This window comes from Elgaria multicarinata, chromosome 10 (assembly GCF_023053635.1).
Source record: "Elgaria multicarinata webbii isolate HBS135686 ecotype San Diego chromosome 10, rElgMul1.1.pri, whole genome shotgun sequence".
Taxonomy (NCBI): Eukaryota; Metazoa; Chordata; class Lepidosauria; order Squamata; family Anguidae; genus Elgaria; species Elgaria multicarinata.
In genome coordinates this window covers 64,244,772-64,257,775 of record NC_086180.1, presented here as the reverse complement: position 1 = coordinate 64,257,775, position 13,004 = coordinate 64,244,772, and the positions used below count along the sequence as shown (strand labels likewise).

Sequence of the window (13,004 nt, the reverse complement as noted above, 5' to 3'; positions counted from 1 at the left end):
TTACCAAATCAGAAATGTAATACCGTTATTGGAATAAGAACTTGAGTAGATTAAAATACTTACGGTTCCCCCCCACTGTGTATATTTTCATGAGCAAACACAGGGCGCTGTGGCTGAAATGAAATGAGTTGAAATGTAATAAGAGTATAAACTGTCAGAAATTTAGGTTTAGCTTGGCAGAGTCCTGTGTAATATACAGCTCTACGACCGTATACCGCTCACCAAGTGCTTGATAGCAACCTCCTTGTATTTTTGGCCCTCGGATTGCATTAAATAAGGATTTTTATCAAGCAGCTGATGAGTCGCAATAGGTACAGGCCAGGAGGCTGCATGATGTGCAGGCTTGATTTAGTGGCTCTCCATATTATCTTTGTTGTCATGGAAAAAAACCCACCACCCCTGGTTAAAGCATAAAAGAAAACAGCAAACCCTTGAATTTCTTCAGACCCTTTTCCAACTTGTAAGCTTTTTAAAGCACAATCCTACGCATGCTTAGGCAGGGAAAAAAAGTCTTAACTCCCAAACAGACTTGCTGGGGAATGCTGGGAGTTGTAGGACTTCTTTCCTGTCCAAACATGCATAGGATTGTGCCCTTAATTATCTTCAGTCTAAATCTCGGCATGCTCCCAAAAAACCCAGATACGTTTTAGCCTCTTTGCTCTTTGTAATCATACAGATTACAACACCATAACATGAGCAAATGGATGAAAGTACAATTTTAACCTGAAAAAAACAGTCTCAGACAAGCAGAAATCACATCAATTTGAACAACACTGACTGAACAAGCAGGCCATTCCTTTATGATTGCTCAAGACAACATTCTTGCAAACATATTCTCTCACAGACATCTAGTTGGCCACCACAACATGCTTTGCTGTTACTGGTACCGCCCTGTCTTGAGAGGACTGTGAAAGAGTTGTTTTTTTAAAAAGAATTTCTTAGGGAACAAGAAAAGAGCAAAACGAATTCTTAAAAGAATGCAGATAATTTATCAACATGTAGCCTTATAAGGGGGGAAAATTAGCAACCAGTGCCAGTACACTTAAAAGTTGGAAGTAAATTTCCTCTCTGACTCCAGATTGGCCTTAGTCTGACTTCTGAACAGCAGACTTAACACTTCTAATAAACTTTAAAAGAAAACCAGCATTGATGAATGGTAAGCTAAGGAAAGATATAGGAACATAAACTAGATTTAGTGAAAAAAACAAAGCTTAAAACCCAGCAAAATGTATATGATTATCTATGGTTTAAGATTCATTGCTTTCCCCTTGCCCACACGGTCCTTAGGTCACAAGAATGGTCCTAAGGATGTATTTATATCACTGTTTTCTATTCCACTGCACCCCCACCCTGGTTAAGAACTTATGAATGGTTTATCATGGACAGGAATGATGTTGTGTGACATGTTGAGATTTATGAATTAAACCATGCACAAAGGCTATGCGACTCTTCACAGGGAGGTATGCTGCACAAAGGGTGGATACGTATGAAGGTTTACCATGTGGTGTTTCCTTGTAAACTCACTCTGAGGTTCAAGCAACCATGTGGATGGATCAGCTTCTGTAGAGTTCAGCCATGTGAAAGCCCCAATGTTACTATTCCTCTGCAACTGACAGCATACAGTATGTGGGATAGTAGGGATACAGTAGACACATCTGTATGCCTGGGCTCACAATATGGCTGGATTCTATAAATGTCTGACTGCTCACATCATTGCATGCATTCCATAGTGAGTGAAGCAATGGCCATGATATCACAAAAACTATTGTTAATATTCATCCAAAGCCCATAAGGTGGTGTGCGAGGGAGAGAGGGGGAAGGTTGCATGAATTAATTTGTAGTTGCCCATGTTTAGCTGTGATTCCTCATCTTCTATGTCTATTCATTCAAGATCATACAGCTTTTGGATGACCAGACCAGACCAGCCTTCCCCAACATAATGAGATATTTGGGATTACTACTCCCATCAGCATGGCAAATGTTAATGGATGATGGGAGTTGTAGTCCAAAACATCCAGAGGTCACCAGGTTGGGAAAGGAGAATCTAGAATACGCCATGTATACAGTTATTTCTAACTACTACACTCACTTAATGTTAATAATACAGGACATGATGCAACAAAGGTTAAGCACTTTTAAGTCCCATTGATTTCAATAGAGAGGAGTAAAAGAAATGCTTAATTTTTTTCACTAAAGCAAATGGGACTTAGAATGATTTCATTTTGGCTAAATTGTGCCCAAATTTGCTAATTAGGCTGTAATCCACACACACACACACACACTTAACAGGAAGTAAGTCTCATTGAACTCAAAGGAGCTTACTTCTAAGTATTGCACTGGTAATCTCATTTAGTAATCCCATTCAGTAACATCTTTTTATATACATAAACTCAAACCTTTTTTATAAAGACATCATAAAACACAGCAACAGCTCTGTATAGTAACATTACGCAATCCACTTTAACACTGATGTTTAAAAGAATAGTAAGGGAGCTAGAATATTTTATGAGCAGATACAGGATACAACAGAGTTAATCTAGAATGTTTCCCTATCAACAGTTGCCCATAGCAATTTTTTTTTTTTAAAGTTTGTTGCAAGAGCTGCTGAACAGGAAATGCCTTTCAGCATAGCAGGATGCATGCTGGATTCAGACTTATTTGTATAAAGACTAATTTGAGTCCCATTATTTCAATGGGCCTACTCCAAGTATGCCTAAGGGTGTCTTCAGACAGGGCGTTTTCTTCGCGAACTACCGCTTCTTCGTGTTCTGGATTCTTTTCAGGATTTAAATGGTGTCCTTATACAGCCAGTTTTTTCTTTTTATGCATAACGCTATATGCTGTTTAGAAGGGTGGGTGGAGCCTTGCAGAATGTTATTGGTTGTGCACCCCTCTGGTGTAGCCCCTCTCTCTTGGCATGAAATGAAACACTTCCTTGCAAGTTCAATAGTCTGTGTCATTAGAGTTCCGCCCCACCCACCCCCATGCAAGTCAGTAGTGTCCTTGTAAAAGCAACAGTAACACTTTTCTTGTTTGTGTATACACTGGGAGAGGGGGTTACACTTCTCTCCTGTGTGTGCGCATGGGAATTGAACAGAAAGGGCTAAAGGTTTTCCGAGCAGCACGTGCAGAGCAGCCCCCATCCCACTGTAAAGTGCTGATTCTGCACAAGTTCAAAAGTTCCCGTCTTCAGAGGTCCGCTTCCCCCAACCTCACATGGAAATCAGTACTGTCCCTGGGCTTGTCTATACAGCTTTACTCCGACCTAAATGCACATATTCATGTTTTAGGTTACATGACGCAGCCGCCCATTCTCAGCAGCACCGGGTTTTTAACCCTATAATGCACATCTTCTCATTCACTATTTACTACGACTTTTAGGGCACGTCCGAGTTTGCACAGCATTATGGCTATGGGTCTTTGGGGGAGTTCAATCGGATTTGGACATGTGGGCAGGTAGGACAACGTGATTGGCCAATTTCCCACCAATCGGCTGCGTCCTTCCTTCACACATGAGGGGCGGGTGTTCAGGGCAAAGAAATCAAACACAGCAACAGCAATAGCAGTGAGGCGGCCAGCCCCACCCCCAAATCACCCCATCCATGCTGATCGCCGTGCAGGTCTGCTGCTCTGCCACTGTGTGTGTGTGGGGGGGGCAGCCGCCGAGCCGGCCACGCGGAGCTCATGGGGGGGCAGGGGAGAGCTCCATAGTGAGGGCAGCGGCTGGATCACAATATAAAACAAGCCTGATGGGCAGTTCCATCTGCCTCACTGAAGGGGAGGAGGAAGAAGAGATGGAAAGGCATCCACCCTCCCCCTCCCCCATCAAAATTTACATGCATGTAAATTTTATAGCTTCCCTCCATAGCTTCGTATCATTGTATACACACACGTGCGCATTATACCTCTGTAAAAAAAATCAGGAAATAAATCGCTGTTGCTGCTGCAGTGTGACACTCTTTACCTACATTTGAATCACTGAAAATTTGGGTTTATATTTAATGAGGAGCAATCCTGTTGTCGTATAGACGAGCACCCTGTAAAAGCAACAGTAACACTTTTCTCATTTGAGTATGTACTGGGAGAGGGATTAAATGGAAACGGGTTGCATGTGCTCACGTCCGTTACAACCACCCCCCTCCCCACTGCCCATCTGCTTAGGCATTCCTGAAACATGGAGCTGAGTAGGAGCGAAATAGTGGAGGGGCAGAGGCGCAGCAGGAGACACTCCCAACTGATCCTGACGTCAACACTGCACTGCCCAACGCCCGCCACACTAAGCAGGACATAGCGCAATGGCAGGATTACACAGGGAGACGATGGCTGTTTCCTCACAAGTGCAAAAAATGCCGCATTTTCCCCATAGCAAAATAACACAAAAAGGAGGGGGGAAGACATGAGACAACAACTGCATGGCGATGGCGTTGTGTAATGCTCGCGGGAAAACCAGTGACCAAACCATGATGATCACATGAAAAAACGCCCGTCTGAAGACGCCCTAAGTCTGAATCCAACCCTTATGCACTTTCCATTAGGTAGATGTCTTGGGCAGTCCTGTGGGACACATGTATATTATATGTGCATAATATACATGATTGCAAACCTGACTTTGTCATGTGGTTATGTTAAGAATTTAAAGTGCATTTAAAACATTTCCCACAAACATATGACAATGCAAATGAGTGAAATTTATTCCAAAGCGGTTTTAAAATGTTGGGCTTTTCCCCCTGTTCAAGTTGGGATTGGTGGCTGCTAATATTGAAATGCTGAAACTAAGTTTGGTGTATGCATGCCACTGGATTGTGTCCATGTTCTGGTGTTTTTCTTTTTTATAAATACACATTTTAATTAATAAAATGTACAGCCCACTATATACGTAAAGAGAGGTAAAAGACTACCAAAATGTTTTAAAGATGTGATAGATGTGATAGAAAAAAATGCAATAGAAACAATATGATAGATGCATATCTGATAATATGCTTCATGTAGACCTGACCAAGCTACTAAATGCTAGTCCGGATATATCTTCAAGAACCTCAAGAAAAATGATGGTCCATAATTATGGAATAGATGCTTCTGATTATTATTATTATTATTATTATTATTTACAATCCTCATAATTGTCACTTAAAGCTAGGCACTGTACAATGATAAAGGCCTTTCCCTATATGTCTTCATCAATGGTACTGTCAAAAGTTGAAATGGAAGTTATGATAGCACATAGGGAAAGAGATTATTCCTTTGGTGTGAGCTATTTAAAATTTTAAAGATTAAAACCTATGACTTACTTTCCTCCCAGAATGCTACAGAAAAGCAGCACAGCCACTAGAACACATGTATATGTCAGAATTACAATGATAGGTACCAGTTCCAACCTATCTAGAGGGAAGTAGTCATAAGGTTATCAAGGAAGGTCACTAGCTATGATGAGTCTAAGGCCGTTTCTACACCTGCCTTTTTTCCAGGGATCATCCCTGTGTGTGCAAATGACACACAGGGGATCCCGGGAGCAGGCACGGAAGATCCCTCCATTTTCCTGGGATAATCCTTAGGTGTAGAAAGGGCCACAGAGAAAAGGCACCAGTTTGAAGAGGCTGTAGTGACTGGCAAATTTAGCCCTATAAACAGTTCATCCACGTAGTTGTAGGTTATGGCAACCTTCTATAGGAACACTTTAATTTTTCCAATACATTTGCCTGAATTCACTTTTCCCTTCCCCCATCCACTCCCCCAACGCGAAGCTCACGCAAATGAAAATTTGCAATGTATACCGAGGCATTCAGATACAAATACATGTCACATTTGGTTTTGACATAAAGTGCATAAAACACAGACTTCTGTTTACAAAGACAGAGGATGGCCAATTGCTTTAATAGGAATAGATTGCCATTTAACAAGGATGCAGTTCTAGGCAGATATGCAAAGAAAAGCTGGTGCGAATGACAGTTCTGAGAGAAGCAGCGCTATGAGAAAGCATGGTGTCAAGTGAGTGCAACGTAGGTTACCATAGCAGCAAAATATTTTGGGGAGGAAAAAAAAAAAGGATAATGCATTTGAAAACAAGGAACAGCAGCAGAGACATTATGAAACCCACAAATGGGGCCTTCTTATTTAGCCATTGCAAATGGCCTCATAATTAAGAGACTTTGAAACAAGAGGAGCTATTTAGAAGGGGGGGGAGTTAAAACATAAGACTCAAGGGGATAGAGAATTTGCTTTTTTCAGGGCTGTTTCATAGGCAAGTACAACAGCTTAAGATTTTACAATCCCCCCAGTGAAACTGTGCAAATCGAAGACAACCTACAATGGCTTCCATATTGGTATATCACTCAGAATGTTTCCATTTTAAAACTGCAGCACAACTTAAAGGAAAAGCTATTAGAATGGTTCAAACGTGCGAGTTCAAAGCCTTATAACTAGATGCCAGAATCCTTATGCTACAGGAAACCTGGCAATGCATTCGGGCCCATACGGTACCATACCCTATGTGAACAGCTGTGCCCTCTGACAGGTGAACCGCAAGATCTCCTCGTCATAACAGGGCTACGTGGGGGTTTGCCGATGACAAATATTTCCCTTTTAAAATCAGCCTGGAAAAACCATAAACACTGGGTCAATTCACCTGAAAGACTAGATGGGCATTCTTTTGTTGTTATTTCATTCTTGCTTTCAAGCTGCACAAACCAGTTTTTCATCTCCAGAAAAGCCTTCGCGCAAAAGACATGCAGATCTGTTAATCCACTAGGGTTGGAAATCTATTGTTATCACCTAGATTTCTCGGCCCCTGCTAGCCCCGAACGCTTAAAGTTACAATGCCTTTATGAATAGATTTCAGTCCACCCAGGACACAAGATTCGATCACTGTACATTTCAAAATGCAGCTATAAATTAGTAATGGAGCAACACAGCTGAAAATTAATCACAAGCAGGAAATACTAATAGCTGATAATGTAATTCATGAGAGATTGAAAAGAGATCATTGCTAAAATGTGTAAGTGTCTGTTTTGCATGACTTCATAAGTTCATAGGAAGTGAGACAGAGATGCCTCCTTAAATTAGATTCCAAACTTTGTCTGAGAAAACGGGTGTGATTTTTCTTTTTACAAGACTTGAAGAGTGCACTCATACATCCAAAGCAGTGCTGAAATAGACCGTGTGGGTTGTAGTTTTCACACTTTTTCTTTAACATTCAAAAGCACTCTCAGTAAGTGATTTGTTCTGATTCAAAGAGCACACGACTGATGATTTCTCAGTGGCACTATATAAGTACTCAGATGCAATAGCTGGTAAAGACAGAGAAGCTAAAATGCTAATAGGATTCCCAACAGCACAAACAGAGGGCGAATAATCTTCTCTATAGGACTTCCTAAATATTGGGCTGGATATCTGTGCCACTGTGGAAACATTGTGGGTGGCCGACCACAGTTTGGTCGGGAAAATGTAATACAATGAAAGGGGATAATAAGATTTCAGTTCTTCATCAGACAGCTGGGATTCCACAAATCCCTAACAATATTCCAGTGGTGGCTTGCTACTGCATTTCAACTTCTGGTCTAAAATATCTGTCCGTTAGTTTAGAGGGATTGTTATTATTTTATTTATTTGTTGGATTTCCATACCACCTTTCTGAAACTAACCAAGGTGCTTTACAAACATTTCAGAACATGCTACACATGCTTTTAAAGTTGAGAAACATGGCTGCCACTTTTACCTCAGGCAGAGTCTAATCAGGTCTTTCACAAGGCCCAACATTGGTCTGGCAAGAGACCCTGAGCTTCCTAAGCCCTTTCTTATGGTAGTGCCTAGAAGTGACCTGGTACAAAGACCAAAACAGCTGAGGAAGTGGCTGTGAAAGTCTCCCCCACTTGTCCATTCCCACCGGGGTTCCCCAGACCCTAGGCTGCCAAATGCTCCTGTGAGTGTGGGGATGCTGGCTCAGCATCTCAACTTCTTCTTGGGCCAGTCATGCTGCCAGGAAGCCATGAGTGGTGTGACTCCTGACAATGGGAATGAATGATGTTGCTATAACACTAAGAAATACATTTTTGTATATATGCTGGGCAGCTTGTTCAGCATTTCGGTGAGTAATCTAAGCCTATAACAGCATATAACTTCTTCATTAACGGGACTATTTTTCTCAAGCAGATAAAAGCCTATGCCATAAAAGTCAATGGCAATTTCCCAGCAGATTTAATAGGCTTTACATGAGGTCCTTACTGATCAAATTTATGTAGCAAATGGCCCAATAATATTAGAGGAATCAAAATTTAGGTATGGACAAAAACAACTGTGGAAAAGATGGGCTATGGGTGATACTGTGCACCAAAAATTAATCTCGGCTGAATTTTAGTCTATGATGTCTTAATTCTCACCCACTGATTTCACTGAGCCTCAATTGTGACTAACATTTGCTTGATTGCATTCCGTGTATTTAAGACTGGGGTATACATTTAAAACATTTTGCCTTACAGCATTTTGATCTGATTCCATGCTTGCATTATTAAATATTAGTCAAAAGCAAATCTGATTTTTAATAGTTAGGTTAATCTCCAGGCTTTTCATTTGTCAAGCATTTGAGAAGACATGCAGTATTTCATAACTTGGTAGATGCAGTTTACCTTTAACTTGGGTGAATTTTTCTCCTGTCTGTACGACAGTTTGGAAAGGAGAGGGGGTGAGTGGGTAGCGGCAGACTTGGAAGACGTTGAAACACATTCAGAGAGAGATGCTTTGGTTGAGTGAAATGGAGGACTAGGAGCAAGGCAGGAAGGAGAAGTGGAAGGCCCTTGCATCCCATGGGGAAGTGAAGCTGGCTTGAACATTTAAAGAGAGGCAACAATAATTGTGTGGAAGAGCAATTACAAAGGTAAAGCACATAGAGGAATGCTGCATCACCATCAATGAAAGACCATCGGACTTCCCCAACGCACCCACCCAATCGCTGTGTTCTGTAGGTCATTACATTTAGGGTTATTAAAAGCACATCTCTGTACTCAGCAGGGCTCTTTGCTTGTTTGCTTGAACAGGTCCCTGTTCACGAATCTGAATGGCTCAGCAGGACAAGCTGCTTTTTAAATACTCCTGTATTTAAAAAGCTATGTATAGTGAGGCTCAGGACACACACACACCTACACCTTATGCTGCGTGCCACATACATGCCTGTAGGATTGTAGGATTGTAGCCCTTGTCTGAAAGGCAAATGTTTTACATAAAGCCTGTCCTTCTTGAGAACAGTCCCATGTTTCTTTTGCAAGGCAAGGGCCTGAAGTGTATTTTGTCATGGAAACAGATAATATCACTGCTGGCCAGGTTCTTAATGCAGGAATGAACAATTTCTAACCCTGTACATTAAATGCAACCTATCAGCATCCTGAATAAGTACCCTGTTTTGCCTGCCTGCCCTGTGCTGCAAACGTGTGTGTGTGTGTGTGTGTGTGTGTGTGTGTGTGTCCGTCTATCTACAAGCAACCTGGCAGGTCAAAATATATGACTCTGCTAGGATGTTGTTTAGCTTGGTGGGTTACACATTGTGCAGGCAACTTTTTTAAAAAGTTGGCATAATTTGGCAGCAAAGGCTTCACAGTACTACAACACAAGTGTTCATAATCAGAGGCCCTGTTATGTGTACCGTTTCTTAGAGACATGTGGTTGGTGGGGGACGTGAGACAAGGCCTTTTCTGTAGCAGCACCTATATCTGGAACGCCTTCCCCAGGGATTGGCTCCCTCATTATTGTCCTATAGACAGCTGGTAAAAACTATACTGTGCTGCCAAGCTTTCAGTGATTAACTTTGAATTTAGAAGCTTCATTCACGTGTTTTACGGTAATGTATGTATTTTGTCTGTTTCGTTTTTCGTTTTCTTAAAAAAATGTATTCTTTTGAGTGGATTCAAAAAGACATTAAATAGATAAATATATTTCATAGCTGAGACATCACAAACAAAATGTAAAGAGAGATGAAGCATTAAGCTGTGGATGATTTCTATTTCTTACAACTTGAAAACGTTCTCCCCCCTTCTTATGAGTGAAACTGTTGGCAAACATTTTACCACACCTTGATTAAAACTGGTAGGGCCACCAGGCTGTTTCTAATTTTCATTAATTACTAAGGGGCAAACGACACATGATTTTAATTAAGTAGCATGCAGCTCCTTCTCTTGTTTTTGATTATTTGAAAGTAAGCTTATGCGGCCCTGATTCAGATTAGGACCACCACACATGAGGAGGGAAGGATTCAGCCCCCCTCATGGTAGTTTAGAAGAAGAAAAGATGTTGCCATTGATACTGATGAAGGCTTTTTTCTTTCTTTCATGGGGGCCAAATTTTGAGTGGAAAGTTGCTGGGGCAGGAAGGATTACATCTCCCCTCCCATGGTGGCCGTAGTCTCAATGGGAGTCCCATGGGCAGAATCCAACTAAAGTTCTACTTAGAGTAGACCCACTGAAATGAATGGGGCTAACTTAAGTCTCATTCATTTCAATGGGTCTACTCTAAGTAGAACTTTAGTTGGATTCTACCTCACGTAATTACAACAGAATAAACCAAAACAAGAGACGGAGCTGCATGCTATGTAATTAATGCAACATGCAGTTTAATCCCAATACCACATGGTTCTTTGCTGCTAAGCAAACCCCTGTGCTAAAGGATTGCATGAACTGGGCCTCACATTCATTGGCCCTGTACAGAAGACACCTTAAACCATGGTTTTAACCATGGTGAATAAAGCAAAAAGCCTTAATCACCGTGGTTAAACCATGGTTTAAGGTGTCCTCTGAACATGGCCTGGCTTTCTGGCTTAACCACCATGGTTAAAGCCATGGTTTAAGGTGTCTTCTGAATGGGCCCATTGAGTTGAGTGTTACGTGTATGGATAATGCAAGGCAGCAGTAAGTTCAGTGGGCATTCTCGGGAAGAACTGCATCTCAGAAATCAAGTTAAATTAACTAGATAAGTGAACTATAAATACATGGACAATTTGCTGAATGACTTACTGAGGGCTCTCAGGGCCAAATTGAATGATATGTCAACTGCATGATCACATTATATAACTTCTTTTTAAAATTAGCAGCTATCTTGCGATAGGGAAGAATTGAAGCAGGACCAGGTGCAGGAGGAGAAAGGTTAATCCTTTTTCCTATGTCAGAAGTTATTATCTGACCAAGTGGAAAATTGCTATAAGCACAAATGGCACCTCCCCCAATCTAGGACAAATAGTAGCTGTCACGTGGTGGAGGATTTTCACTGGGAAAATTGTGTGGGTGTGAAAGGGTCGAAAAACCCATCTTCCGGGCCATGGTCCCTATCCAAATTGGGAAAGGGGGGGGGCTCCTCATCATTATTTTTGTTTTATATTAAAAATACGCTAATGCAATAACACATTTAATGTATGTTCTAGTTTGGTCCCAAAGGTGGATTTGAGGATTACTAATGACTCAGCAAAGTCCCCATGAAAGATGCCAATGGTTCTTCATTCCTAGTAAGAGCTAGAATTAATGGCAGAGAGCTTTAACAGGAAGGAAGGAATCAAGGAAGGGCCTTGATTCAGTCAGGGTAATATGTAGTACAAGATTACGTTCCTTCCTATCTCCAAAAGAAAAGAATTGGGAGGAAGAGAGGGCTTTTGTATTAGTGTGCTTATACTGTAGTTGAAAATTGCAATTTGTAGTAGAAAAGCACATGCAGAAACACACAAAATGGAAAGGTTAGACTTGAATTAATGAGGTGAACACAGGAATCTATCTTAGGAAGTTTAAATACCTCTTTTTTAGTATCTGGTGCACTGTCCCCTTCACAAGATATCATAGGCTCTTTCTTAATTGTTATTGGCGACTCTACATAGTCAAGGCCTGGCTCTTCTTCTATGTGAAGCCTCGCCAGTTGTTCTGTTACGTCGGGGGCACGTCTGTAGAAACCTGAATCTTTACATTTTGACTGGCCCCCTTGGATTATTGACAGCAGCTCTTCACAGATCTCTTCTTCCTGCTTGTCAGCCTCCGTCAGCACTCTGAATGACGGCTCTTCTTTGCCCAGGGCAAGAGCAGCACCTGCTATTCCTTGCACCTCCGGAGTTGAGTCTGGGAAGATTTTCCTTTCCTTGACAGTGGGGGTTCCTCTCATCTCTTTGAAATTGCTACGCTCAGGCTTATGCTCTGTGGCATGAAACCGGGTCGCTGGAGGAGGTGATTTACAGGTAGATGAAGAGAATGGCAGAGGTGAAGTTGAAGAGTCAGGGAAGGAGTGGGAAGCCTTTGGTGAGGCAATTGGAACAAAATGGCCATGCTTTACTTGAGGAGTGATATTATCTGAGGGCTCCGGGGCACTCTGCGAACCTATTAAAGCTAGAGAGCTGAGTTCCTCTATATCAGAAAGAAAGCTTTTAGGAAAAGGTGGAGGAGAAGGGGAAGGTGTGCTTGGAGATGAAAAGCCAAGAGTCAGTGACAACCATTCATCGGTGACAGCCAGGAGATTCCCTTTATTAGAATCTGGACAAGAAGAGGGTCGATACCTGAGAGGAAGGGATGATGCTTTGGAATCCAACTTGAGAAATAAGGGAAAGCATAGGAATTAAAACAAAGTGAAAAAAGGCACTGGGCTCATGTATGAGTGTTATTAAAAAAAAGCCCTATGTCATCTCCTGGCCATAGGATATTATTTCATTGAGCATAAATGTCTGAAATCATTAGCACATGAATCAGAAGAGCAGAAAGCATATCTGAAAAGTGAAACTGTATCAGGTTCATGCCCAGGGCTTAAATGTCAAGCATCAAGATGGATCTGAATCACCGGGTTCATGAAGTGAATTTGATCCATGGGAGTTATGTGCTTTACTGTCCTTTAGTAAGCCTATGACTAATGGCCCAGATGTGTTTACCAGAACTTCCCAAGCTATAGCTATTATTATTTTGAGGCCAGAGTGGTGCTGTCTAAAAAAGAAAACACAGCTCAGATGGGATACTATCAAATCTTAATGGAAGTTAATCCAACTGGGCAATCATGGATTTTGC

General features: G+C 41.5%; 1 protein-coding gene across 5 annotated transcripts in view; it reads right to left on the bottom strand.

Annotated features, from left to right (window-relative positions):
- SORBS2 (sorbin and SH3 domain containing 2) overlaps nucleotides 1-13,004 on the bottom strand; it is a 216,773-nt gene that overhangs the window by 8,230 nt on the left and 195,539 nt on the right. For 4 of the 5 annotated variants that reach the window (XM_063135631.1, XM_063135628.1, XM_063135630.1 and 1 more), the window contains one exon: nucleotides 64-113. In XM_063135631.1, the coding sequence (XP_062991701.1) occupies nucleotides 64-113 (50 nt within the window). Of the gene's footprint in view, nucleotides 1-63; nucleotides 114-6,482; nucleotides 6,591-8,618; nucleotides 8,814-11,757; nucleotides 12,538-13,004 lie in introns of all 5 variants that reach the window. The other variant, XM_063135627.1, reaches the window with a different exon arrangement.